This window comes from Erythrolamprus reginae, chromosome 9 (genome assembly GCF_031021105.1).
Source record: "Erythrolamprus reginae isolate rEryReg1 chromosome 9, rEryReg1.hap1, whole genome shotgun sequence".
Classification (NCBI taxonomy): Eukaryota; Metazoa; Chordata; class Lepidosauria; order Squamata; family Dipsadidae; genus Erythrolamprus; species Erythrolamprus reginae.
In genome coordinates, this window is record NC_091958.1 from 49,981,145 (window position 1) to 50,009,095 (window position 27,951).

The following is a 27,951-nucleotide window of genomic DNA, read 5'->3' on the forward strand; positions in this document are numbered from 1 at the left end:
CCGGAGATATTCTGGTCCAGTGCCATGAAGGGCTTTATAGGTCATAACCAACACTTTGAATTCTAGTATTACCATACCCACACAAGCCAGTCACATCAGGATTGCCGTTGTGGGGAAAATAGTCGGAAGAATTATTGTGTTCATCACCTTAAATTACTTGCAAAAATAAGCCACAAGCCATGGAAACATAGAAGATTGACGGCAGAAAAAGACCTCATGGTCCATCTAGTCTGCCCTTATACTATTTCCTGTATTTTATCTTAGGATGGATATTTGTTTATCCCAAGCATGTTTAAATTCAGTTACTGTGGATTTACCAACCACGTCTGCTGGACGTTTGTTCCAAGCATCTACGACTCTTTCACTAAAATAATATTTTCTCACATTGCTTCTGATCTTTCCCCCAACTAACCTCAGATTGTGTCCCCTTGTTCTTGGGTTCATTTTCCTATTAAAAACACTTCCCTCCTGAACCTATTTAACCCTTTAACATATTTAAATGTTTCAATCATGTCCCCCCTTTTCCTTCTGTCCTCCAGACTATACAGGTTGAGTTCATGAAGTCTTTCCTGATACGTTTTGTGCTTAAGACCTTCCACCATTCTTGTAGCCCGTTCAATTTGATCCATATCTTTTTGTAGGTGAGGCCTCCAGAACTGAACACAGTATTACTAATGGGGTCTCACCAGTGCTCTATAAAGGGGGATCACAATCTCCCTCTTCCTGCTTTGTTATACCTCTAGCTATGCAGCCAAGCATCCTACTCACTTTCCCTACCGCCTGACCGCACTGTTCATTCATTTAGTGACTGTTGGAAATCACTACCCCTCAATCCTTCTCTTCTGAAGTTTTTGCTAACACAGAACCACCGATACACCATCACAGCTTTGGAAAAATTACAAGATTTGGGTCAGTCTGCCCAACGTTCCTTGCTTGTTTCGGCAATTCTTGGTGCACCAGTTGCGGCCCTATTTGGGCAGGGAGTCACTGCTCACAGTCACTCATGCCCTCATCACCTCAAGGTTCAATTACTGCAACACTCTCTACATGGAGCTACCTTTGAAAAGTGTTCGGAAACTTCAGATCTTGCAAAATGCAGCCGCGAGAACCATCGTGGGGCTTCCAAGATTCGCCCACGTTTCTTCAACACTCCATGGCTTGCCTTGGCTGCCGATCAGTTTCCGGTCACAATTCAAAGTGTTGGTCATGACCTTTAAAGCCCTACATGGCAATGGACCAGATTACCTCCGGAACCGCCTGCTACCGCATGAAGTCCAGTGACTGATAAGGTCCCAGAGTTGGCCTTCTCCGGGTCCCGTCAACTAAACAATGTCGTTTGGGGCCGCCACAGAGAAGGAAGAGCCTTCTCTGTGGCGGCCCCAGCCCTCTGGAACCAACTCCCCCCGGAGATTAGAACTGCCCCCACCCTCCCTGTCTTTCGTAAACTATTCTAGACTCATTTATACCGCCAGGCATGGGGGAGTTGAGATAGTTCTTCCCCCTCAGCCATTACAAGTTATGCATGGTATGTTTGTATGTATGTTTGGTTTTATAATAGGGGTTTTTAGTTGTTTTTTATTATTGGATTGTACATGTTGTGTTTATTATTGTTGTTAGCCACCCCGAGTCTACGGAGAGGGGTGGCATACAAATCCAATAAATAATAATTATTAATTCCTCTGCCTTACTCATAATGATTGTTATCCAGGACATACGTTTACTACACACGACGTACATAATCGGAATGTCATAAAACATCCAGGATAAGTGTTGAAATGCTAACCACTACTTTGGCTCCGGATCAATCAAACCTTTACCCTCAAAAGGTACAACTATAAAAGATAAGAGCTTTTCCCAGAGATTCTCTTTAAGTCCTCGGCCATTTGGAAAATCAGTCCCACGAATCTACAACAAGGGAAACACAGCATCTCGCTTTGCCTACTGGATCGTTGAAGGTGCCAGCAATAGGCTGATTTAAGGTAATGATTTATGATTAAGCAATTCTTACACATTTTGAATGCATGCCACCGAGGATGCACAAACAGGTCCAGAAACCTGAGGTAGCGAGGTTGGAGCAGGCAAGGTCATATGGTCATGGATAAAAGAAATTACTCTACAACAGTGATTTTCAACCTTTTTTGAGCTGCGGCACATTTTTTACATTTACGAAACCCTGGGGCACATTTAGCGGGGAGGGGGGGGCTAAAAAAAAAGTTTGGACAAAAAAATTCTCTCTCTCTCTCTTCCTTTCGCTCTATTTCTTTCTCCCTCCCTCTTTCTCTCCCTTCCTCTTTCTTTCTCTCTCTCTCCATCCCTCTTTCTTTCTCTTCCTTCCTCTCTTTTTTGCTCTCTTTCTCTCTCCCTCCCTACCTCCCTCTATGTCTTTCTCTCTCTCTCCTTCCCTCCTTCTCTTTCTCTCTCTCTTTTGCTTGCTTTCTCTCTTTCTCTCTCTCTTCCTTTCTTTTTCTTGTTCTCTTTCTCTCTCTCTTGCTTTCTTTCTCTCTCTCTTGTTCTCTTTCTTGCTCGCTCGCTCTTTCTCTTGCTTGCTTTCTCTCTCTCTCTTGCTTTCTTTCTCTTTTTCTTTCTCTCTCTCTTGCTTTCTTTCTCTCTCTGAGCTTCGCGGCACACCTGACCATGTCTCGCGGCACACTAGTGTGCCGCGGCACACTGGTTGAAAAACACTGCTCTACAAGATATCAAGAAAACACCAGAATTTTTTTTATTGGGCCTAACGAACCAAAAATTTAAAAAGGATATATATTTTTTAATCACTCATAATTTTAACAGCAGCTAGAATAGTATTTGCACAGAACTGGAAGGGAAGAGATATTCCCGAGGAAGACGATGTAATATATGTTTGGATGGATATATGTTTATCCCAGGCATGTTTAAATTCAGTGACTGTGGATTTGCCAACCACGTCTGCTGGAAGTTTGTTCCAAGGATCTACTACTCTTTCAGTAAAATAATATTTTCTCACGTTGCTTTTGATCTTTCCCCCAACTAACTTCAGATTGTGTCCCCTTGTTCTTGTGTTCACTTTCCTATTAAAAACACTTCCCTCCTGAACCTTATTTAACCCTTTGACATATTTAAATGTTTCGATCATGTCCCCCCTTTTCCCTTCTGTCCTCCAGACTATACAGATTGAGTTCATGAAGTCTTTCCTGATAAGTTTTATGCTTAAGACCTTCCACCATTCTTGTAGCCCGTCTTTGGACCCGTTCAATTTTGTCAATATCTTTTTGTAAGTGAGGTCTCCAGAACTGAACACAGTATTCCAAATGTGGTCTCACCAGCACTCTATATAGCGGGATCACAATCTCCCTCTTCCTGCTTGTTATACCGCTAGCTATGCAGCCAAGCATCCTACTTGCTTTTCCTACCGCCCGACCACACTGCTCACCCATTTTGAGACTGGTCTCTAGACTTAAAAAAAAAAAATTAAGTCACAATTAAGCAGATGGTTTATACGCCAGGCCTTAATGATCCAGGGTGGCATAGTAGTTAGGTGCAACACTGCAGGCTACTTTAACTAACTGTTAGCTGTAGTTCAGCAGTTTAAATCTCACCACCGGTTCAAGGTCGACTCAGCCTTCCATCCTTCCGAGGTGGGTCAAATGAGAACCCAGATTGTTGGGGGCAATAATATGCTGATTCTGTAAACTGCTTAGAGAGGGCTGTAAAAGCATTATGAAGTGGTATATAAGTCTAAATGTTATCCTATACTAATATGGCAGACCGGTCATTTCACTTTTTACCAGCTATAAAACTCTTAGGAGCCCATTGTAACGTTTTGATAGACAGAGCAAGAACTCCACATTGTAATGTAAAAAGAACTAAATGGGCTCAATAACATACGCTCAACTACGGAAAAGTGAGGACATTCCAAAAAAGAAGAAATGATTATTAAAATTTTTTTGGGAATGTGCCGAAATGGATAGGCTAATCAAAAAATTAGATGGGAAAGAAGAAATGGATTATTATAGAGTTTGGGATAAATTCTATAATTGGTTTAAACAAAGAAAGAAATAAGTGAAGTAGAATGCAAGGTTTAAAAGATTAATAATTAATATGTTTATCTCTTTTCTCAAAATTGAAAACTAGTTATCCTCGCTTTTTTTGAAGTCTTTTTTAAAAAATTCTCTTTCAAGTTCTCCTTCTCTAACATTTTTCTTTTCTTTTTCATTTTTTCTTTCTTAAAATGTTCAGTATTTACAGTGAACATAGACTAAAATGTTTTCAATTTGATGTAAAAACATATACAAACATCGTATGTGCTTCTGATGAAAATCGGGATGTAAACCATTCCGGATATGTGTATTTTTCCTTTTTGTTTGTGTGGTTGTTTTTTTGTTTTTTAAAATACTGTATTGCTTTTCATAAAATTCACACACAAACGTACAAACATTTAACACATAGTAGGGGTTACAATTGCCCCTCTCATCTTAGAAGTTAATTTTTAATACAGAAAAAGAATATATTCTTAATTCATTAAGTCAACATATGAATCTAAGTGAAAAGAAGAATTTTGTTCAAACCTTATAATAATATAAAATTGAGTTAATAAAAAAGAAAAAATATAAAATCATTTTAATATATGTTCATACATTTCTCATAGCATTCATATTTTTATTTTTATCTATCCACTTATAAACTTATAAGTGTATGTTTGTGTATTTTTATATGTCTGTTTTGTTTTAAATTTTAAAAAAAATTAAAGTAAAAAGAAACAAATGGGCAGATCCCCTCCCCCTTTCCTTTCTGGAGCTTATTTATTTATTTGATTGTTTGTTTGTTTGCTTATTTGTTTATTTATATTTTGTCCAATACATAATAGACATTACAGAGAAAGATATGTAATAATATAAGTAAAGAAAAGAATAGAAGAAAAGATATAAAAGTATAGGTGAATATATTTGAAAGGAAGAAAAGATAAATGAGATAAGGAGAGACAATTGGACAGGGGACGGAAGGCACACTGGTGCACTTATGTACGCCCCTTACTGACCTCTAAGGAACCTGGAGAGGTCAATCGTGGATAGTGTAAGGGAAAAATGTTGGGGGTTAGGGGTTGACACTGCTGAGTCGGGTAATGAGTTCCACGCTTCGACAATTCGGTTGCTGAAGTCATATTTTTTACAGTCAAGTTTGGAGCGGTTAATATTAAGTTTGAATCTGTTGCGTGCTCTTGTGTTGTTGCGATTGAAGCTAAAATAGTCATTGACAGGTAGAACGTTGCAGCATATGATCTTGTGGGCAATACTTAGATCGTGTTTTAGGTGTTTTAGGCATTGTTAATAAATCTAACCTTGTTTGATTTATTTTTAGGATGCTATTTGGTTCGCTTGACACATGTATATAAGCATTGTTATATTTTTTATACTACCAATACGTACTTGACAAAATAAATAAATAAAATAGATAGTGTTGTGGTTAGCTCTGGCCCAGCTCCTGCCCCAAGGACTGTGGATGTGGGGGAGACATCCACATGCTGCAGGCCTGTTTTGCCCCCGGTGGAATCTGCTAATGAAGGCTCCTCTGACCAAGAGGACATGAGTGACAGGGAGGAGGAGAGTGGGGCAGACAGCTCAGAAGGAGATCAATTATCTAGCTCCTCCTTGGATTCAGAACAAGAGTTAATGATACAGCCACGCATGCGGAGAGCGATGCATAGGCAGCAACAACTGAGAGATTATTATCAAAGAAAATGAGGCCACCTGTGGTTGGGTGGGGCTGTGGTCATTAGTGAGGCTGCTATAAATAGCAGCCTGTGGGTTTGGCCATTGTGGAGGATTATCTGATCGTTGTGTTTCGTGCCTGCTTTACTGACTTCGACCTTTGTGTGCTGATTTTCCCCCGCTTTGAAAGTAAACCAGAGCAAAATGTGTTTCACTTTGTAAAAGAAGAATGACTGTGAATTGCCTCACAGCTGCAAGCTAAGTATCTCAGAACTGATAAGGGACTGATAAGAGATTATGATCCCGCTATATAGAATGCTGGTGAGACCACATTTGGAATACTATGTTCAGTTCTGGAGACCTCACCTACAAAAAGATATTGACAAAATTGAACGGGTCCAAAGACGGGCTACAAGAATGGTGGAAGGTCTTAAGCATAAAACGTATCAGGAAAGACTTCATGAACTCAATCTGTATAGTCTGGAGGACAGAAGGAAAAGTGGGGACATGATCGAAACATTTAAATATATTAAAGGGTTAAATAAGGTCCAGGAGGGAAGTGTTTTTAATAGGAAAGTGAACACAAGAACAAGGGGACACAATCTGAAGTTAGTTGGGGAAAAGATCAAAAGCAACATGAGAAAATATTATTTTACTGAAAGAGTAGTAGATCCTTGGAACAAACTTCCAGCAGACGTGGTAGATAAATCCACAGTAACTGAATTTAAACATGCCTGGGATAAACATATATCCATCCTAAGATAAAATACAGAAAATAGTATAAGGGCAGACTGGATGGACCAGGAGGTCTTTTTCTGCCGTCAGACTTCTATGTTTCTATGTTTCTATGACTTGTACAAATTACCACTTTGTTTGGAGATGAGTGCTCTTTGCTATACAGAAAGAGTGCTTAGTTCATTTGGATTTTCAGTATAAAGAACATTGTTTTGAATTTTCAAACGTGTGTGTGTCTGACATTTGTATTTGTGAATTTTCGGGAGGATTCTACCAGAGAGCTCGACAGAACAAATAATAAATAAAATATTGCAAAGCACCTCACAAACCATGAGGTTAACCATTGGCTTTCGTTTCTTTCATTTTATGCAAGAAGCCTTTCGGAGATCCACCCACAATCCATTTGCGACGGCTTGTAATCCAGCTTGTAAGCTCTGCTTCACAAAGCTCCCTTTAACAATCCAAACAGAAGATTTCCAGCCATGCTTTGTCGGCGTGAGGACATCCTCCATAGAAAATCCGGTGAAAAAACGATCCCCGGGGACGAGCCATCTGATTGGAGAATTCCCAGGCAGATGGGATCCTTAGGTCTGAAGGCAATGGTCACCGGTGGTGCCGGATATTGTGGATTCCACCTGACTTGTGCTCTTATCCAGGAAGGCATTGGTGTGGTTTTGCTGGATAGACGTCAACCTAAATGGGAGCTCCCCAAGGGAGCAGTCTTCTTCCAGGTAGGATGGAGATCAGTTTGACGATTGGGTATCAGGCCACTCCCACCTGATCAAAATGGCTGGCAAGCCACTCCTACCCAGTCACATGACCATCAAGCCACACCCACAAAATAAGCCACACCCACAGTGGCAGTAAAAAGTTTGGCTGCCCACTCTGAGCTCTTAGGAAATAAAGACCTTCGACTCCATGGAAGTCAAGTTAGGAATTGGAGCGCCTCCTTTATTGATTGATTGATTGATTGATTGATTGATTGATTGGATTTGTATGCTGCCCCTCTCCATAAACCAGGTTGCAAAGTCTTGGTCTCTTCAGCCTTGAAAGACGGCGTTGAAGAGGTGACTTGATTGAAGTGTATAAAATCATGCACGGGATAGAAAAGGTGGATAGAGAAAAATTCTTTTCTCTATCACATAATACTAGGACGAGCCCACCCCCCACCCCCAAAGCTCATAGGTAAGAAAGTGAGGACAAATCAGGGGAAATATTTCTTCACTCAGAGGGTCCTTGGTTTATGGGATTCACTTCCAGAAGAGGTCTTGACAGCTGTCAGCCTGGAGGGCTTCATGGCAGGATTAGACAGATTCATGGATGCCAAGGGTATCGGTGGTTATTTAAACGGATGTCCAAGTGCCGCCTCTATGTTGGTTGAGGCAGGCAGGATTCCCTTGGGGACCATTTGTTGGGGGTTCAAGGGAAAGGGAGGGTCTTGCCTTCTCTTTCTGCTCAAGATCCTCATGGACAATTGGTGGGCCATTGTGGGACACAGAGTGCTGGACTCAACGGGCTTTGGCCCGGTTCAGCATGGCTCTTCTTATGTTCTTATGTTTTTAAGTGATAAATTATAAATTTTCTAAAAGATGGTGGTTTATTTATTTATTTGTTTGTTTGTTTATTGGATTTGTATGCCGCCCCTCACCGTAGACTCGGGGCGGCTAACAACAGTAATAAAGAACATCATATAAATCCAATACTAAAACAACTAAAAAAAACCTTATTGTAAAACCAAACATCCCTACAAACAAACATAGCATGCATAAACTGTAAAGGCCCTGGGGGGAAGAATATCTCAGTTCCCCTATGCCTGACGGCAGAGGTAGGTTTTAAGGAGCTTACAAAAGGCAAGGAGGGTGGGGGCAATTCTAATCTCCGGGGGGAGTTGGTTCCAGAGGGCCGGGGCCGCCACAGAGAAGGCTTTTCCCCTGGGCCCCGCCAAACGACATTGTTTTGTTGACGGGACCCGGAGAAGGCCAATACTGTGGGACCTAACCGGTCGCTGGGATTCATGCAGCAGAAGGTTGTCTCGTAGATACCCTGGTCCGGTGCCATGAAGGGCTTTATAGGTGATGACCAACACTTTGAATTGTGACCGGAAACTGATCGGCAACCAATGCAGACTGCGGAGTGTTGGTGTAACATGGGCATATCTTGGGAAGCCCATGATTGCTCTCGCAGCTGCATTCTGCAAGATCTGGAGTTTCCGAACACTCTTCAAAGGTAGCGCCATGTAGAGAGCATTACAGTAGTCGAACCTCGAGGTGATGAGCGCATGAGTGACTGTGAGCAGTGACTCCCGGTCCAGATAGGGCCGCAACTGGTGCACCAGGCGAACCTGGGCAAACGCCCCCCTCGACACAGCTGAAAGATGTTTCTCTAATGTGATCTGTGGATCGAGGAGGACGCCCAAGTTGCGGACCCTCTCTGAGGGGGTTAGTGACTCCCCCCCCAGGGTAATGGACGGACAGGTGGGATTGTCCTTGGTGGTTGCACTAAAGTCAATCTAGAACTGAATTTCCAACATGAAATAGATGCAAAATGTTTTCCCTCATCCCAGCCTTCCCTCCATGGCCTGTCCGTCTTCAATCAATGAAGATTCACCTAGGTCAGTGATGGCAAACTGATGGGAGAGGCTACAACAGTCGCAAAGACAAGTCAGTTGCCAGACACTTGATGGTTCAGCCTGCAACCATGGACATACTGTGTTACTCGTCCACAGTAATGATATATAAATGAAGAGTCAATAATCCAGGCATAAGGTATTTGAAAATGTTAAATCATGGCAACTAACAACATTTGTGAAGCTGGGACGTTTCATACTCATCCAAGTAACTTTTGTTCAGTTCCAAATATCCCCCCAAAAAATGAGTTACGCAGAGTCAGAGAATTGTTGGAATGAACTAACTCTTGCCACATCAACTGCATATACAGTGATCGCTCGATTTTCGTGGGTTCAAACTTCGCGAAACGACTATACCACGGTTTTTCAAAAAATATTAATTAAAAAATACTCTGCGTTTTTTTTCTATACCACGGTTTTTCCCACCCGATGACGTCATACATCATCACCAAGAGTCACTTCTCTCTCTCTTTCTCTCTCTTTCCTGTCATTCTCTGCTTCAATCATTTTCTCATTTCTTTTTTTTTCTCCCCTTTTTTCTATCATTTCTCTCTCTCTCTACCTTCCACTCTCCCTCCCTCTTGCTCTCTCTCTCTTTCTCCCACTCTCCTTTCTATCTCGCTCTGTTGCTCTCTCTCTGTGAGAACGCCTGCCCCGCCTCTCCTGCAGCCTCCTCGCTGACAGCTGGGACGAAAGCGCTCTCAGCTAAGGGACTGCGAGAGGGGCGGGGTGGGCATTCTCGCGCTCAGAGCGGCTAGCGGCCAAATGAGGAGGACAAGAAGCCGTAGCCGCCAGCGCTGCTGCAGGAGGACCCGTGCCCCAAGAAAGCTGGTGACAGGGGCGGATCGGGCAGGTGGGGGGTAGTGGCGAGGGGGCCGGAGGTGCTGGGGGAGCAGCCGACATTCAAAACAGTCTTTGGCGGCCTCCGTACTTTCGTCGCTCCCCGCCCCCAACTTCAAGCCCGGCTCCTTGCGCGGCCTTGGAAAAGGGTGCACGGGGGTAGTTTTTGGCTGTCCATAGCCAAAAATGGTGTTTTTACTTCCGCATCTCTACTTCGCGGAAATTCGACTTTCGCGGGCAGTCTGGGAACGCAACCCCCGCGAAAATCGAGGGATCACTGTATTTTGGTTTCTCTCCAAAATATATTGCATATTTTAATCTTTTGGCCGGGATAATTGAGTCTTCATTTACAAATTGCAATACATTTTGGAGGAGATATCTCTGCAGTTGGAATGAGTTAGTACATTCAAAGGATTTTCTGGCTAAGTGATTTTTTTTTCTTTTGACCAATGAAGTTACATGTACGAGTAACAAAACATCTCAGATTAACAAACTTTGTTCATAAACTTAACCTTTTTAGGCGGCCATAAGTGCCTTTTTTCAGCACCGTCATAACTTTGAATGGTCATCAAACTAATAGTCGCAAGGCTAGGACTGACTCCCTGTACCCTCATTACTAATCCAATACTTTCAGCATCTTGGTTGTAAAAATCTTGCAAGACTGCCAGGCTTAGCCAGCAAATGGCAATGCAATCAACAATGCTTCTTCTTTTCATGTGCAATTCTTTATTTCCCAAACATTTGACAGGCTGATGTGCGGGATTATGACAAAGTCTTCCAAGCTAGCAAGGGAATTGACACCGTTTTTCATCTGGCGAGCTTTGGCCTGTCTGGAGGGGAGCAAGTAAGTGGATAATACAGTTATTGGCTACTCACAAGTAAGTATAAGTGCCTTATTTTTTGGAGAGTAAGAGTGGAAATGTTGGTCTGTCTTCTACACCAAATACAGTGGTGCCTCTACTTACGAACTTAATTCGTTCTGTGACCTGGTTCTTAAGTAGAAAAAATTGTTTCCTCCCAGAAGATTCCTAAAGAGGCCCCCACCGGAAGTTTCTCCCCTCCTGTTTCCTCCCAGGAGATTCCTAAAGAGGCCTCCCAGAGGCTTCTCCCTGCCTTTTCTGCCCTGTTTCCTCCCAGGAGATTCCTAAAGAGGCCTCCCAGAGGCTTCTCCCTGCCTTTTCTGCCCTGTTTCCTCCCAGGAGATTCCTAAAGAGGCCTCCCAGAGGCTTCTCCCTGCCTTTTCTGCCCTGTTTCCTCCCAGGAGATTCCTAGAGAGGGCCCCCAGAGGCTTCTCCCCTCCTTTTCCGCCCTGTTTCCTCCCAGGAGATTCCTAGAGAGGGCCCCCAGAGGCTTCTCCCCGCCTTTTCCTCCCTGTTTCCTCCCAGGAGATTCCTAGAGAGGGTCCCCAGAGGCTTCTCCCCTCCTTTTCCTCCCTGTTTCCTCCCAGGAGATTCCTAGAGAGGCCCCATGGAGGCTTCTCCCTGCCTTTTCCAATTACAGTTTTGCAGGCTCAGGTTTGTAAGTGGAAAATGGTTCTTGAGAAGAGGCAAAAAAATCTTGACCACCCGGTTCTTGTCTAGAAAAGTTATTAAGTAGAGGCGTTCTTAGGTAGAGGTGCCACTGCAGTTGCAAAATCGAATGGGACCTAAATGTAATCACTCTGATTTTTTTCCCCCTTCCATCCTACTGCTTCTAAGCTCCAAAAGATAAAAGAGATTGACTCCGTCAACGTGGGAGGAACCAAAGTTGTCATTGATGGTAGGCTTCAGTTCGTTTTTCTCATTTATGCTGATAACATAATGGGATGTATTCAGTGATGGCCTGCTACAGGAACAGTAAGGTGTTACCTTCCAGTAGTGATTTTTAGGATGCGCGTGTAGCTGTGCGTCCCTGACGCGCACCCAAACGCACCCAATCTGGGAGCTAAAGTTCACAAATCTTCAAATTGCAAAGGTTGAGCAACGATGACTCTAAAGTGTGCAATAGGGTTGATATTCCTGGAGGCATCTGTAATATGGTAAATGATTTAGCTTTACTAGATAAATGGTCTAAGCAATGGAAACTGCAGTTTAATGTTTCCAAATGTAAAATAATGCACTTGGGGAAAAGGAATCCTCAATCTGAGTATTGTATTGGCAGTTCAGTGTTGGCAAATACTTCAAAAGAAAAGGATTTAGGGGTAGTGATTTCTGACAGTCTCAAAATGGGTGAACAGTGCAGTCAGGCGGTAGGGAAAGCAAGTAGGATGCTTGGCTGCATAGCTAGAGGTATAACAAGCAGGAAGAGGGAGATTATGATCCCACTATATAGAATGCTGGTGAGACCACATTTGGAATACTGTGTTCAGTTCTGGAGACCTCACCTACAAAAAGATATTGACAAAATTGAACGGGTCCAAAGACGGGCTACAAGAATGGTGGAAGGTCTTAAGCATAAAACGTATCAGGAAAGACTTCATGAACTCCATCTGTATAGTCTGGAGGACAGAAGGAAAAGGGGGGACATGATCGAAACATTTAAATATATTAAAGGGTTAAATAAGGTCCAGGAGGGAAGTGTTTTTAATAGGAAAGTGAACACAAGAACAAGGGGACACAATCTGAAGTTAGTTGGGGGAAAGATCAAAAGCAACATGAGAAAATATTATTTTACTGAAAGAGTAGTAGATGCTTGGAACAAACTTCCAGCAGACGTGGTAGATAAACCCACAGTAACTGAATTTAAACATGCCTGGGATAAACATAGATCCATTGTAAGATAAAATACAGAAAATAGTATAAGGGCAGACTAGATGGACCATGAGGTCTTTTTCTGCCGTCAGTCTTCTATGTTTCTATGTTTCTGGTGTAACGTATTCTTTCTCTGCAGTTTGCAAAGCAAGAAACATTTCCAAATTGATCTACGGCAGTTCGGTGATTGTTGTATTTGGAGGGGATCTGGTTGAAGACGGAGATGAAACTTTGCCGTACTTTCCACTGGAAAAGGTATTTGGGTGAGAAACCTATTGGACGTAGGAAAGTTTGTATTTTAACCTCAGTTTATCTAATTTCATCTCTTTTGAACCGAACAATAGAGAAATGATTTTACTTTCCTTCCCTACCACCCTCAGAAATAGATTTTCAGGTCTTCCGTCGGGGTGCCAATTAACCCCCCCAACGAAATAAAACTCCAAGGCTTGAGTTTCCTCAGAATTTATTTCCTCTAATAAAATCTCATTTTACTAACCACTAACTACCAATCACTAACCCCCTCAGAGAGGGTCCGCAACTTGGGCGTCCTCCTCGATCCACAGCTCACATTAGAGAACCATCTTTCAGCTGTGGCGAGGGGGGCGTTTGCCCAGGTTCGCCTGGTGCACCAGTTGCGGCCCTATTTGGACCGGGAGTCACTGCTCACAGTCACTCATGCCCTCATCACCTCGAGGCTCGACTACTGTAATGCTCTCTACATGGCGCTACCTTTGAAGAGTGTTCGGAAACTTCAGATCGTGCAGAATGCAGCTGCGAGAGCAATTATGGGCTTTCCCAAAAATGCCCATGTTACACCAACACTCCGCAGTCTGCATTGGTTGCCGATCAGTTTCCAGTCACAATTCAAAGTGTTGGTTATGACCTATAAAGCCCTTCATGGCACCGGACCAGAATATCTCCGGGACCGCCTTCTGCCGCACGAATCCCAGCGACCAGTTAGGTCCCACAGAGTTGGCCTTCTCCGGGTCCCGTCAACTAAACAATGTCGTTTGGTGGGACCCAGGGGAAGAGCCTTCTCTGTGGTGGCCCTGACCCTTTGGAACCAACTCCCCCCAGATATCAGAGTTGCCCCCACCCTCCTTGCCTTTCGTAAGCTCCTTAAAACCCACCTCTGTCGTCAGGCATGGGGGAATTGAGACTTTCCCTCCTCCTAGGCTTATAAAATTTATGCATGGTATGTCAGTATGTAAGATTGGTTTCTAAATTGGGGTTTTAAATTAACTTAAATATTAGATTTGTTTACATTGTCATATTATTGCTGTGAGCCGCCCTGAGTCTGTGGAGAGGGGCAGCATACAAATCTGATTAATAAATAAATAAATAAATAAATAAATTTTATTAGATTTTCATATTGGCACATCTGGGGAAACCTGAATCTGAAAGCTTCCGGCTTTCCACAAATGAAAGAAAGTTGTGCTCAGTATCCTGCCTCAGTATCCCCCTGTCCATCACATTGGGGGTGACACTGTCCAACTGGAGATACCCCCCAGTCAGAGGTGGGTTCCCCCCAATTTGGACCAGTTCACCCAAACAGATTGCAACCTGCCGGTCATGTCACGGAATTAGTTTGGCAAATACCTGTTCTGTCGGGCTCTCTGGTAGACTCCTCCCAAAAATTCACAGGTACAAATTTCAGACACACCCACGTTTGAAAATTCAAAACAATGTTCTTTATAATGAAAATTCAGTTAAACCAAGCCCTCTTTTGGTATAGCAAAGAGCACTCGTCTCCAAACAAACTGGTAATTTGTACAAGTCCCTTATCAGTTCTGTGATACTCAGCACCCAAAAGGTCAAAGTCAGTAAAGCAGTCACGAAACACAACAAGCCAAGCTCCTGCCCCAAGGAGGCTCCTCTGACCAAGAAGACATGAGTGACAGGGAGGAGGAGAGTGTGGCAGACAGCTTAGAAGGAGATCAATTATCTAGCTCCTCCTTGGATTCAGAACAAGAATTAATGATACAGCCATGCGTGCGGAGAGCGATGCATAGGCAACAACAACTGAGAGATTATTATAAAAGAAAATGAGGCCACCTGTGGTTCGGTGGGGCTGTGGTCATTAGTGAGGCTGCTATAAATAGCATGCTCTGGGTTTGGCCATTGTGGAGGATTATCTGATCGTTGTGTTTCGTGCCTGCTTTACTGACTTTGACCTGATTTTCCCGGCTTTGAAACTAAACCAGAGCAAAGTGTGTTTCACTTTGTGAAAGAAGAAGGACTGTGAATTGCCTCACAGCTGCAAGCTAAGTATCTCAGAACTGATAAGGGACTTGTACAAATTACCAGTTTGTTTGGAGACCAGTGCTCTTGGGTATACCAAAAGAGGGCTTAGGTTAAGTGAATTTTCATTATAAACAACATTGTTTTGAATTTTCAAACGTGTGTGTGTGTCTGAAATTTGTACCTGTGAATTTTTGGGAGGAGTCTACCAGAGAGCCCGACAGAACAATAATCATCATAATCTAAACATAGACCTAGACATAAATATAAATAAAAGTGTTCTCTCTCTCTCTGTTAGCAAACTGACGATTATTCTAAATCCAAAGCAATCGCAGAACAGATGATCCTAGCTGCCAATGGAGCCTCACTTCATGGTAGGTTCAGACCAATTTTCCTTCCTTTCTTTTCCCAACCTGAGGGAACCTTGAAAATCGTTTAAGGAATAACATTAGTACAAGTGAATTTTCATCAAGTAGGATGCTTGGCTGCATAGCTAGAGGTATAACAAGCAGGAAGAGGGAGATTATGATCCCGCTATATAGAATGCTGGTGAGACCCCATTTGGAATACTGTGTTCAGTTCTGGAGACCTCACCTACAAAAAGATATTGACAAAATTGAACGGGTCCAAAGATGGGCTACAAAAAGGGTGGAAGGTCTTAAGCATAAAACGTATCAGGAAAGACTTCATGAACTCAATCTGTATAGTCTGGAGGACAGAAGGAAAAGGGGGGACATGATCAAAACATTTAAATATATTAAAGGGTTAAATAAGGTCCAGGAGGGAAGTGTTTTTAATAGGAAAGTGAACACAAGAACAAAGGGACACAATCTGAGGTTAGTTGGGGGAAAGATCAAAAGCAACATGAGAAAATATTATTTGACTGAAAGAGTAGTAGATCCTTGGAACAAACTTCCAGCAGACGTGGTAGATAAATCCACAGTAACTGAATTTAAACATGCCTGGGATAAACATATATCCATTGTAAGATAAAATACAGAAAATAGTATAAGGGCAGACTAGATGGACCATGAGGTCTTTTTCTGCCGTCAGACTTCTATGTTTCTATGTTTCTATCACTGGCATAACTAGGAACAGTCGCTAAACGAGGCAGTCGCTAAACAAAGATGATGTGGGTTGAAATTGGATGGGAAAAAATTTCATGAAACCGAAATTGTGTTTTGTACTTCCTCAATGAGCCTTTTTTCCCCTGAGGTTTTATTCCAGCAGAAATTCCATGGAATGATTATGCTTTATTGTGTAGGAGGAGAGACGCTCCAAACGTGTGCCCTTCGCCCGTCTGGAATCTACGGTCCAGGAGACGACAAAAACATTCCCCGCTTCATTGTAAGTGTTGCTTTTCTTTTTTGCACATAATTTCTATTTATTTTTAGATTTAGATTTAGATTTAGATTTATTGGATTTATATGCCGCCCCTCTCCGCAGACTCGGGGCGGCTCACAACAATAGTAAAAAACAGTACATAGTGACAAATCCAATGCCCACCAATCCAATTACAATTTTAAGTTAAGAAATTCATAAAACAATCCCAATATATATAAAAAAACAAGCACACAATCAATCAAACAGCAAAACAACATGGGCAAAGGGGAGATGTTTTAGTTCCCCCATGCCTGACGGCATAGGTGGGTTTTAAGGAGTTTACGAAAGGCAGGGAGGGTGGAGGCAATCCTAATCTCAGGGGGGAGCTGGTTCCAGAGGGTCGGAGCCACCACAGAGAAGGCTCTTCCCCTGGGTCCCGCCAGGCGACATTGTTTAGTCGATGGGACCCAAAGAAGGCCGACTCTGTGGGACCTAACCGGTCGCTGGGATTCGTGCGGCAGAAGGCGGTCCCGGAGGTATTCTGGTCCGGTGCCATGAAGGGCTTTATAGGTCATAAGCAACACTTTGAATTGTGACCGGAAACTGATCGGCAACCAATGCAGACTGCGGAGTGTTGGAGTAATATGGGCATACTTAGAGAAGCCCATGATTGCTCTCGCAGCTGCATTCTGCACGATCTAAAGTTTCCGAACACTTTTCAAGGGTAGCCCCATGTAGAGAGCGTTACAGTAGTCGAGCCTCGAGGTGATGAGGGCATGAGTGACTGTGAGTAATGACTCCCGGTCCAAATAGGGCCGCAACTGGCGTACCAGGCGAACCTGGACAAACGTCCCCCTCGCCACAGCTGAAAGGTGTTTCTCTAATGTGAGCTGTGGATTGAGGAGGACGCCCAAGTTGCGGACCCTCTCTGAGGGGGTCAATAATTCCCCCCCAGGGTAGTGGACGGACAGATAGAATTGTCCTTGGGAGGCAAAACCTACAGCCACTCCGCCTTGTCTCCGTCTTGTTTTATTATTTTTATTTATTTATTTTGTCCAATACACAATACATATTGAAGAGGATAGACGTGAAGTATTATATATAAAGAAAAGATATAAAAGTAGAGGAGAAGATATATGAAAGGGAGAAAAGATATATGATATATGAGATAAGGAGAGACAAATGGACAGGGGACGAAAGGCACACTGGTGCACGTTTTATGCTTAAGACCTTCCACCATTCTTGTAGCCCGTCTTTGGACCCGTTCAATTTTGTCAATATCTTTTTTTAGGTGAGGTCTCTAGAACTGGACACAGGGTTTTTAGTTGTTTTATTAATTGGATTGTTACATGCTGTTTTTATCATTGTTGTTAGCCGCCCCGAGTCTGCGTAGAGGGGCGGCATATACAAATATAAATAATAAATAAAATAAAATAAAAAGTTCTGGTTGCACTTCATCCCGCGCTGAAATATCGGATGACTTTTTTCCCAATGTCTTTTCTGTAGAACATTATTCAGAACTATTTACTGTACTTCACCTTTGATACTACGGGGACATGGATGAATTGGACTCATGTTTCTAATTTAATCGACGCCTACCTCCTTGCCAGAAGAGCTCTAACAGCAGAGAGAAATTTCATTGCTGTGAGTAGTCCATTCCGACCTTTTCTTTGCTTGATTATTTGTTGGTTTGTTGTGTGTTTATTGGACTTATATGCCGCTCTTTTCCGAGGACCCAGTGCAGCTCACAACATATAAAAATACAAAATGCAAACTTATCAACAATAAAATTGTGATGAGATGTCACATAATTTATTTATTTATTTATTTATTGGATGCCGCCCCTCTCCGCAGACTCGGGGCGGCTAACAACAATGATAAAAACAGCATGTAACAATCCAATTAATAAAAGAACTAAAAACCCTTATTATAAAAACCAAACATACACACAAACATACCATGCATATCTTGTAATGGCCTAGGGGAAAGGAATATCTTAACTTCCCCATGCCTGGCGATAAAGGTGGGTTTTGAGTAATTTGCGAAAGACAAGGAGGGTGGGGGCCGTTCTAATCTCTGGGGGGAGTTCATTCCAGAGGGCCGGGGCCGCCACAGAGAAGGCTCTTCCCCTGGGGCCCACCAAATGACATTGTTTGGTCGACGGGACCCGGAGAAGGCCAACTCTGTGGGACCTTATTGGCCACTGGGATTCGTGCGGTAGAAGGCAGTTCCGGATGTATTCTGGCCCAATGCCATGTAGGGCTTTAAAGGTCATGACCAACACATTGAATTGTGACCGGACACCAATAATTGTAATTGTGAATTTATAATTGTGATATTAAGAAAAAATGAAACATATTTATCTACGCATATGTAAACTGTATATTTATATAAACAATTATAAAAATATTACACTGATGTCAAAGAAGTGAATATTAGTGAATTGCAAACAATACTGTCATGTGTTTTGTGAGTGTGTGTTGATTTTACTGTTTTTTGTTCTTATGTTTGTAAAATTTTTGAAAATCCAAATAAAAATATTTATTTAAAGAAATCAATAAAAAACAAGACAGAGATGGAAAAAAATATACAAAAACCAGTTTAGAAGCCCAATATTTAAAACAATCTAAAAAACCCCAAATTTAAAAACATACATCCCTACTGACTCACACCACAGTCATACTAAAGTCCAGGGCTAGATAATAAAGTTCAATGGCCCCAGGCCTGCCAACAGAAGTGAGTTTTTAAAGTCTTCCGGAAGGCCAGGAGAGTGAGGCCAGTACAAATCTCTGGAGCAAGTTGATTCCAAAGGGCTGGAGCCACCACAGAGAAGGCTCTTCCCCTAGGCCCTGCCAGACGATATTACCTGGAGAAGGCTGACCCTGTGGGGCCCGGCCAGTCGCTGGGATACATGAGGCAGATGACGGTCCCGTAGGTAATCAGGTCCTAAGCCATGTATGGATTTATAGGTCATAACCAACACTTTGAATTGTGTCCGGAGACCAGTTGGCAATCAATATGGTGAAATGTGGGCAGATCTTGGAAGACCCACGATAGCTGGCGTGGTTGCATTTTGCACTATTTGCAGTCTCCGAACACTCTTCAAAGGTAAGCCCCAAGTAGGGAGCATTGCAGTAGTCAAACATTGGGTCAATTTTGACCAAAATGACAAGGGCACCTACTCTGAGGGACTTTTTACGTTTTCTTCTTCTCTCATTCCTTCTTTTTCATCTTTCTCCAGAGTGGTCAAGCCTATTTTATACACGATGGAGAAAAGATCAATTTTTTCAAATGGACCTCGGTTCTGGTAAGAACTTTTTCTTGCTTCGGGAAATCTTTTCAGAGCAAGCCAAGTCTTTGGGTTTATTGTATAGCAGGTGTCTCCAACTTGTCAACTTTAAGACTTGTGGACTTCAACTCTCCGATTTCCTCCGCCAACCATGTTCTCCTGCCATTCCACCACTTAACAGATTAACGATGCATTTCTGGTGCCATTAAAGAGGCAGGTGGTTATTGATTCAACCAATTTTCCCGTGGAAGAGAATAACTCTAGCTCAGGTTTGAGCGGTGGTGTCTCTGGTATTCTCTGAGATGGGTTGATTACTTGCAGAGGGTGAAAGTGGAATGAAACTGTGGTTCAGTCTGTCCGTATGTTATAAAATTAAGCAATCCGAGATGTTAGTGAACCTATGGCACGCAAAGATTTCAAGTTTCAAGTTTCAACTTTTATTGGATTTATATGCCGCCCCTCTCCGAAAACCCGGGGCGGCTAACAACAATCATGAACAATATACAATAAAATCCAATACTAAAAGCAAATTAAAACCCCTTAATATATAAAAAACCAAACATACATACAAACAAACATACCATGTATACAGTTGTAAGGGCCTAGGGGGAGAAGAAGTCTTAATTCCCCCATGCCTGGCGGCAGAGGTGGGTTTTAAGTAGCTTACGAAAGGCAAGGAGGGTGGGGGCAATTCTAATCTCTGGGGGGAGTTGGTTCCAGAGGGCCGGGGCCGCCACAGAGAAGGCTCTTCCCCTGGGTCCCGCCAAGTGGCATTGTTTAGTTCAGCGATTTTCAACCTTTTTTGAGCCGGGGCACATTTTTTGCATTTACAAAATTCTGGGGCACACCACCAACCAAAATGACCCAAAATGACACTCTAAGACACTCTCCTCTCTTTTTCCATCCCTGTCTCCCCCCCCCCCTTGTGTGTGTGTGTGTATACACACACTTGAACCATTTCCAAAAGCAGGTGAGGGCTGGGTTTTTTTCTCTTATTCTTTGGGTGCTTTTTATCATATGCTTTAAATCAAGAGTCACTTCTCTCTCTTTGGTTTCTCTCTCTTTCCTCTCATTCTCTGTCTCAATCATTTTCTCATTTCTCTTTTTTTCCTCCCCTTTTTGCTCATTTCTCTCTCTCTCTCCCTCTCCTTTTCTCTCTCTTGCTTTCTTTCTCTCTTGCTTTCTTTCTCTCTCACTCTTGCTTTCTCTCTCTCTTTTCTTTCTCTCTTGCTTTGTCTCTCTCTCACTCTCTTTCTCTCTCTCTTGCTTTCTTTCTCTCTCTCACTCTCTCTCTCTCAGCAAAAAGTTGCAAGACCGGAACCTGAGCTTCCTTCTCCGCGGCACACTGGTTGAAAAACACTGGTTTAGTTGACGGGACCCGGAGAAGACCCACTCTGTGGGACCTAATCGGTCGCTGGGATTCGTGCGGCAGAAGGCGGTCCCTGAGATAATCTGGTCCGGTGCCATGAAGGGCTTTATAGGTCATAACCAACACTTTGAATTGTGACCGGAAACTGATCGGCAACCAATGCAGACTGCGGAGTGTTGGTGTGACATGGGCGTATTTAGGGAAGCCCATGATTGCTCTCGCAGCTGCATTCTGCACGATCTGAAGTTTCCAAACACTTTTCAAAGGTAGCCCCATGTAGAGAGTGTTACAGTAGTCGAGCCTCGAGGTGATAAGGGCAAGAGTGACTGTGAGCAGTGACTCCCGGTCCAGATAGGGTTGCAACTGATGCACCAGGCGAACCTGGGCAAACGCCCCCCTCGCCACAGCTGAAAGGTGTTTCTCTAATGTGAGCTGTGGATCGAGGAGGACGCCCAAGCTGCAGACCCTCTCTGAGGGGGTCAATGATTCTCCCCCCAGGGTAATGGACAGACAGATGGAATTGTCCTTGGGAGGCAAGACCCACAGCCACTCTGTCTTGTCTGGGTTGAGTTTGAGTTTGTCAGCTTCATGTGTGCGCTGGCCAGCTGATTTTCAACCTTGGGAAAGGCCGTTTTGCCCTCCGGATGCTTCAGGGAAGCTTCCCATAAAGATTCGCTATCACTGTCCTAAGGTAAACCTCATGTCATGTGGTGGGGCCTTCTCTGTGGCAGCCCCAGCCCTCTGGAACAACCCCCCCCCCCCCGGAGATCAGAATTGCCTCCACCCTCCTTGCCTTTTCATAAGTTGTTGAAAACTCATTTGTGCCGCTAGGCATGGGGAAATTGACACCTCCCTTAACTATTTAGTTGATGTATGGTTTGATTGGGTTGTGTGATTATTTTATTATAAGGGTTTTGTTTAAAAAAATTGTTTTAAATATTGGATTTGTACATTGTTTGTGATTGTTGTGAGCCGCCCTGAGTTTTCGGAGAGGGGCGGCATACAAATCTAATAAATTATTATTATTATTATTATTATTATTATTATTATTATTATTATTATTATGTCAATACAACACAGCAAATGAGATCACTATGCTGGATTTCGTATTTCATCACCAGTCGGGCGCTTCCCAAGCACCTAGGACTGCGTGATGTAGCGGCGAATTATGTTTGCCGATCCCAGTAAAGCGGCCTTTTGCAATTGACAGATGGAGATTTTGTCAATTCCGATGGTTTTCAAATGTCTGCTGAGATCCTTTGGCACTGCGCCCAGCGTGCCAAGTACCACTGGGACCACTTTCACGGGCTTATGCCAGAGTCGTTGCAGCTCGATTTTTAGATCTTCGTATTTCACTAATTTCTGTAGCTGCTTCTCCTCAATTCTGCTGTCTCCTGGGATTGCGATGTCGATGATCCATACTTTCTTTTTCTCCACGATCACAATGTCTGGTGTGTTATGCTTCAGAATTTGGTCAGTCTGAAGTCGGAAGTCCCACAGTAGTTTTGCTTGCTCATTTTCGACCACTTTTTCAGGCTTATGATCCCACCAGTTGTTTGCCACTGGTAGATGGTAGTTCTGGCACAAGTTCCAGTTATTATTATTATTATTATTATTATTATTATTATTATTATTATTATTATTATTATTATTATTATTATTATATATTGATGTTTAATTCATCATGGCGTAGAAAAGATGTCTATTAAAATAAAACATATTTCTTTTCTGTCCCTTACAGTATGAAAAGCTGGGTCTTCCAAAACCAAGTCTGGTTCTGCCTGGGTTGGTTTTGAAAATCGCAGGTAATTAGAATAGTTCATTTTGAAGCTTTAGCATCCTTTGGTCCACCTTGTCTTGGAAATCTCCATTTTCATTGAGATTCTTTTATTTATACATAAATCAATACAGGCAGTCCTCGACGTACGAAAATTGTCAGAAAATTTCTCCTTAGTTTGAGATAGAATTCCGTTCTGATCTTGCATTATTGAAAATCATAGACACAATGGCATGGATAACATCATCGCCACATTCTCCAGCCTTCCGTGTGGTACCCAAAGCTCTATCAAGTGCTACCCTCCATGGGGCAACCATGTGCTGTCAATCACTAAAGAGACTGATGCTTTGTTTGCAGTTTGGCAATTTCCAATTGATTGTAATTTTGGGAATGTTTCATCACCTGGGAGAAGAGGATGTTCCTACTTTCAGGACTCAAAGATTGGCACCCGCACTAAGTTCCTCTCAATTAGGACAGGCAGATCTATTGGGGTTTTTCCCACGCGTTCTGAAATTTGGATTGATTCACAGATCCCTTGTGTCTCCTTCAGGCCAAAGTCATCATTTGATTTGGAGACTTTGGCCTGCCACATATTAGAATATAGAATGTATTAGTGCTGTGGGAATTTGGGAGGGTCCTGTTAAATCACTGCACCGGAGACTTCTGTTTAGAATAGAATAGAATAGAATAGAATTTTTATTGGCCAAGTGTGATTGGACACACAAGGAATTTGTCTTGGTGCATATGCTCTCAGAGTACATAAAATAAAATATACATTTGTCAAGAATCATGTGGTACAGCACTTAATGATTGTCATAGGGGTCAAATAAGCAATGAAGAAGCAATATTAATAAAAATCTTAGGATATTAGCAACAAGTTACAGTCATACAGTCAACATGGGAGGAAATGGGTGAAAGGAATGATGAGAAAAATAGTAGAATAGAAGTGCAGATTTAGTAGAAAGTCTGACAGTGTTGAGGGAATTATTTGTTTAGTAGAGTGAGGGCGTTCGGAAAAAAACTGTTCTTGTGTCTAGTTGTCTTGGTGTGCAGTGCTCTGTATCAACGTTTTGAGGGTAGGAGTTGAAACAATTTGTGTCCAGGATGTGAGGGGTCAGTAAATATTTTCCCCACCCTCTTTTTGACTCGTGCAGTATACAGGTCCTCAATGGAAGGCAGGTTGGCAGCAATTGTTTTTTCTGCAGTTCTGATTCTCCTCTGAAGTCTGTGTTGGTCCTGTTGGGTTGCAGCACCAAACCAGACAGTTATTCAAATCATCTTTTATTTGCAAACATAACAACCAACTGTTCTTCTCAATAGCAACTCCCAACAAGGGCAACGGCTAACCCGTTGCCCTATTTATACTTTTTCTTACGCGCAGGCTTTTTAACTGACAATCGTTTAATTTTGGCGGCAACCAAAATTTACCCGCGTCTTAACCAATCAGTGATTTTCTGTATTTCTTTAAACGAACACAAGAGGTCCCTTGTATAAAGGTTGTAGAGTCGTAGCCATAACAAATTCCTTCTAGAGTCTCAAGGTTATCCTTTGTTGAGCACCTGGCTGGAAGTTGATGGGAGAACCGGACACGTTGGCAGAACCAGACTGGGCCATGTGATGAACTTGTGGGTGTGGGAACAAAGGAGTGAGCTTTAAACTGGATGAAGAAACCCCTGGGACTTCAGATTCGAGTTTCTCACAGATGTGCCATCATGACTGTGCTAATAAATTGCATACAAATCTAATAAATGAATGAATGAATGAATGAATGAATGAACGAACGAACGAACGAACGAACGAACGAACGAATGAACGAACAAACAAACAAACAAACAAACAAACAAATAAAGTTTGCGGTAGATTATGCCTCGGATTCTGATTTAATTTTGGATGCTATTTCGGAACCCTGACACTAACCCTTTAAGTATTAAATCTTCTTTCTCTTACAGTTACCTTGGTGGAATACCTCTACTGGCTTCTTAACCCTATATTTAACTTTACACCGTTGCTGACCAGAAGAGAGGTAAACAAACCAATAAACAACCCACAGCTTTTCTACTTAGGCTAGCAACCAAAGAACTAACTGGCATGTGAGCAGAGATCACAATCTCTGCTATCTCTCTTCCAACTGAGATACTTAACTCAAGGGTGGGTTAACCTGTCTTTAAGAGGGAGCTTCCGACTTTGGGATAACAATTATTCAAAAGAGATGATGCCAGGTACTCCTTGAGTCTGCGGAGAGGGGCGGCATACAAATCTAATATATTATTATTATTATTATTATTATTATTATTATTATTATTATTGATGAACGACTGGGAGGGAGTCTGTGCATTATGGTTGTATGCAGTGAAGGGCTACCAAAATCTTTACTACCACACTGTGGGCGTGGTTTATGGAGGACACCCTGCATTTTCTTTCAACATCTTTCAGTGTAAATTGGGTGTTCTGGGGTGGAGCTCCATTTTTGCTACCCCGCTGCGCTCCCCCCACCCCCCGTCCGGGCAGTAGCTCATTCCTGGTTGTATGTAACCAAGGTTGTAAAATGGGATGCTCATGTAACCATGACTGCAGAGGGGACTCAACTATCACAGCTTTGAATCTAGGTTGTAAGTCTACTTTTATGGGAGTTGGTCCTCTCCTCTCCTCTCCATTCTATTCTGAATTCTCTCTTCTCTCCTCTCCTCTCCATTCTATTCTGAATTCTCTCTTCTCTCCTCTCCTCTCCATTCTATTCTGAATTCTCTCTTCTCTCCTCTCCTCTCCTCTCCATTCTATTCTGAATTCTCTCTTCTCTCCTCTCCTCTCCTCTTCATTCTATTCTGAATTCTCTCTTCTCTCCTCTCCTCTCCATTCTATTCTGAATTCTCTCTTCTCTCCTCTCCTCTCCATTCTATTCTGAATTCTCTCTTCTCTCCTCTCCTCTCCATTCTATTCTGAATTCTCTCTTCTCTCCTCTCCTCTCCTCTCCATTCTATTCTGAATTCTCTCTTCTCTCCTCTCCATTCTATTCTGAATTCTCTCTTCTCTCCTCTCCTCTCCATTCTATTCTGAATTCTCTCTTCTCTCCTCTCCTCTCCATTCTATTCTGAATTCTCTCTTCTCTCCTCTCCTCTCCTCTTCATTCTATTCTGAATTCTCTCTTCTCTCCTCTCCTCTCCTCTTCATTCTATTCTGAATTCTCTCTTCTCTCCTCTCCTCTCCATTCTATTCTGAATTCTCTCTTCTCTCCTCTCCTCTCCTCTTCATTCTATTCTGAATTCTCTCTTCTCTCCTCTCCTCTCCTCTTCATTCTATTCTGAATTCTCTCTTCTCTCCTCTCCTCTCCTCTTCATTCTATTCTGAATTCTCTCTTCTCTCCTCTCCTCTCCATTCTATTCTGAATTCTCTCTTCTCTCCTCTCCTCTCCTCTTCATTCTATTCTGAATTCTCTCTTCTCTCCTCTCCTCTCCTCTTCATTCTATTCTGAATTCTCTCTTCTCTCCTCTCCTCTCCTCTCCATTCTATTCTGAATTCTCTCTTCTCTCCTCTCCATTCTATTCTGAATTCTCTCTTCTCTCCTCTCCTCTCCTCTCCATTCTATTCTGAATTCTCTCTTCTCTCCTCTCCATTCTATTCTGAATTCTCTCTTCTCTCCTCTCCTCTTCAAATGGGGCTGAATTCACCACTGTCTCAAATCCTTAGCCACATAAATGTTGGGCTCCATTCTGATCATAATTTGAGGACTACTTGTAGATTTTATCAGCGGAATACATCTATTTGTGGTCTAATCTGAGAGCAAGGATGAAATTCTAAACATTTTCCCTACTGGTTCTGTGGGCGTGGGGGACGTGACAGGGGAAGGATACTGCAAAATCCCTATTTCCTCTCCACTCTAGAATAGAATAGAATAGAATAGAATAGAATAGAATAGAATTTTTATTGGCCAAGTGTGATTGGACACACAAGGAATTTGTCTTGGTGCATATGCTCTCAGCGTACATAAAATAAAATATACATTTGTCAAGAATCATGTGGTACAACACTTAATGATTGTCACAGGGGTCAAATAAGCAATGAAGAAGCAATATTAATAAAAATCTTAGGATATAAGCAACAAGTTATAGTCATGCAGTCAACATGGGAGGAAATGGGTGATAGGAATGATGAGAAAAACTAGTAGAATAGAAGTGGAAGGATACTGCAAAATCCCTATTCCTTTCCTACTCCAGGGGAAGGATATTGCAAAATCCCCATTCCCACCCCACTCCAGGGGCCAGCAAGAGGCGGTATTTGCTGGTTCTCCGAGCTACTCAAAACCTCCGCCTGGAAGTCATATTTCTGACGATTCTCGCAGCCCACTGCCAAGGTCTGCCACGAATCCGAATAGCTGCCACATTGATGTCATTGTGTGTTTCCTTTTCTAGGTGGGACACCTCCTTGTTACCTACACTTTTTCCATAGATAAAGCAAGGAAGCAGCTGGGTTTTCATCCGACGAAATATTCCTTGGCCAAAGTGGTGGACGATTATCTGCAAAGGAAATCTGTGCATGAAGACACAGGAAGTCCCTCCCCCTAATATTAAGACTTGTCCCAAAGTTGTTTTTTTTCCCCCCAAAAGGCAACCGGACTGTTTCTTCTTGAAAACGTTTCGCTTCTCATCTGGGAAGCTTCTTCTGTTCTGAGTAAATGTTGGAAGGATTGCTATTTCTTGCAGTCATCTGGTCGTTAGCGTTTTCTCTTTCTGGTCCTTAAAGCGACTTGTAGGATTAGCTCAGGGGTGGGTTCCAGTTACCATTTGCTACCTGTGCGCATTTTGGGCAGGTAAGTCCCTGGATCAAAGCACCCCTGGGTATTATTATTATTATTATTATTATTATTATTATTATTATTATTTATTGGATTTGTATGCCGCCCCTCTCCGTAGACTCGGGGCGGCTCACAACACAATAAAACAGTTCATGACAAATCTAATAATTTACAATTTAAAATATTTTTTTAAAACCCCATTATTAAGCAGACATACATACAAGCATACCATACATAATTTGTATAGGCCCGGGGGAGATATCTCAGTTCCCCCATGCCAGACGACAAAGGTGGCTTTTAAGGAGTTTATGAAAGGCAAGGAGGGTAGGGGCAGTTCTAATCTCTGGGGGGGAGCTGGTTCCAGAGAGTCGGGGCCGCCACAGAGAAGGCTCTTCCCCTGGGGCCCGCCAACCGACATTGTTTAGTTGACGGGACCCGGAGAATGCCCACTCTGTGGGACCTAATCGGTCGCTGGGATTCGTGCGGCAGAAGGCGGTCTCGGAGATATTCTGGTCCGATGCCATGAAGGGCTTTAAAGGTCATAACCAACAC

General features: G+C 42.7%; 2 protein-coding genes across 2 annotated transcripts in view; both read left to right on the forward strand.

Annotated features, from left to right (window-relative positions):
* The window catches only part of VWA3A (von Willebrand factor A domain containing 3A), a 72,251-nt gene extending 70,467 nt beyond the window's left edge, over positions 1–1,784 (forward strand). Inside the window, exon 33 of the mRNA XM_070761192.1 lies at positions 1,709–1,784. The gene's annotated coding sequence lies outside the window, so the exon portion shown is untranslated. The remainder of the gene's footprint in view (positions 1–1,708) is intronic.
* LOC139172261 (putative short-chain dehydrogenase/reductase family 42E member 2) lies at positions 1,709–27,310 on the forward strand. Its single transcript, XM_070761198.1, has 12 exons — positions 1,709–1,979; positions 6,790–7,147; positions 10,631–10,726; positions 11,580–11,640; positions 12,751–12,866; positions 15,151–15,226; positions 16,117–16,199; positions 17,682–17,819; positions 19,417–19,482; positions 22,575–22,638; positions 24,560–24,633; positions 27,017–27,310. Exons 2-12 carry the CDS (start codon positions 6,899–6,901, stop codon positions 27,167–27,169), a joined length of 1,176 nt encoding a protein of 391 aa, XP_070617299.1. The 5' UTR covers positions 1,709–1,979; positions 6,790–6,898; the 3' UTR covers positions 27,170–27,310.
* Positions 27,311–27,951: the final 641 nt, after the last annotated feature.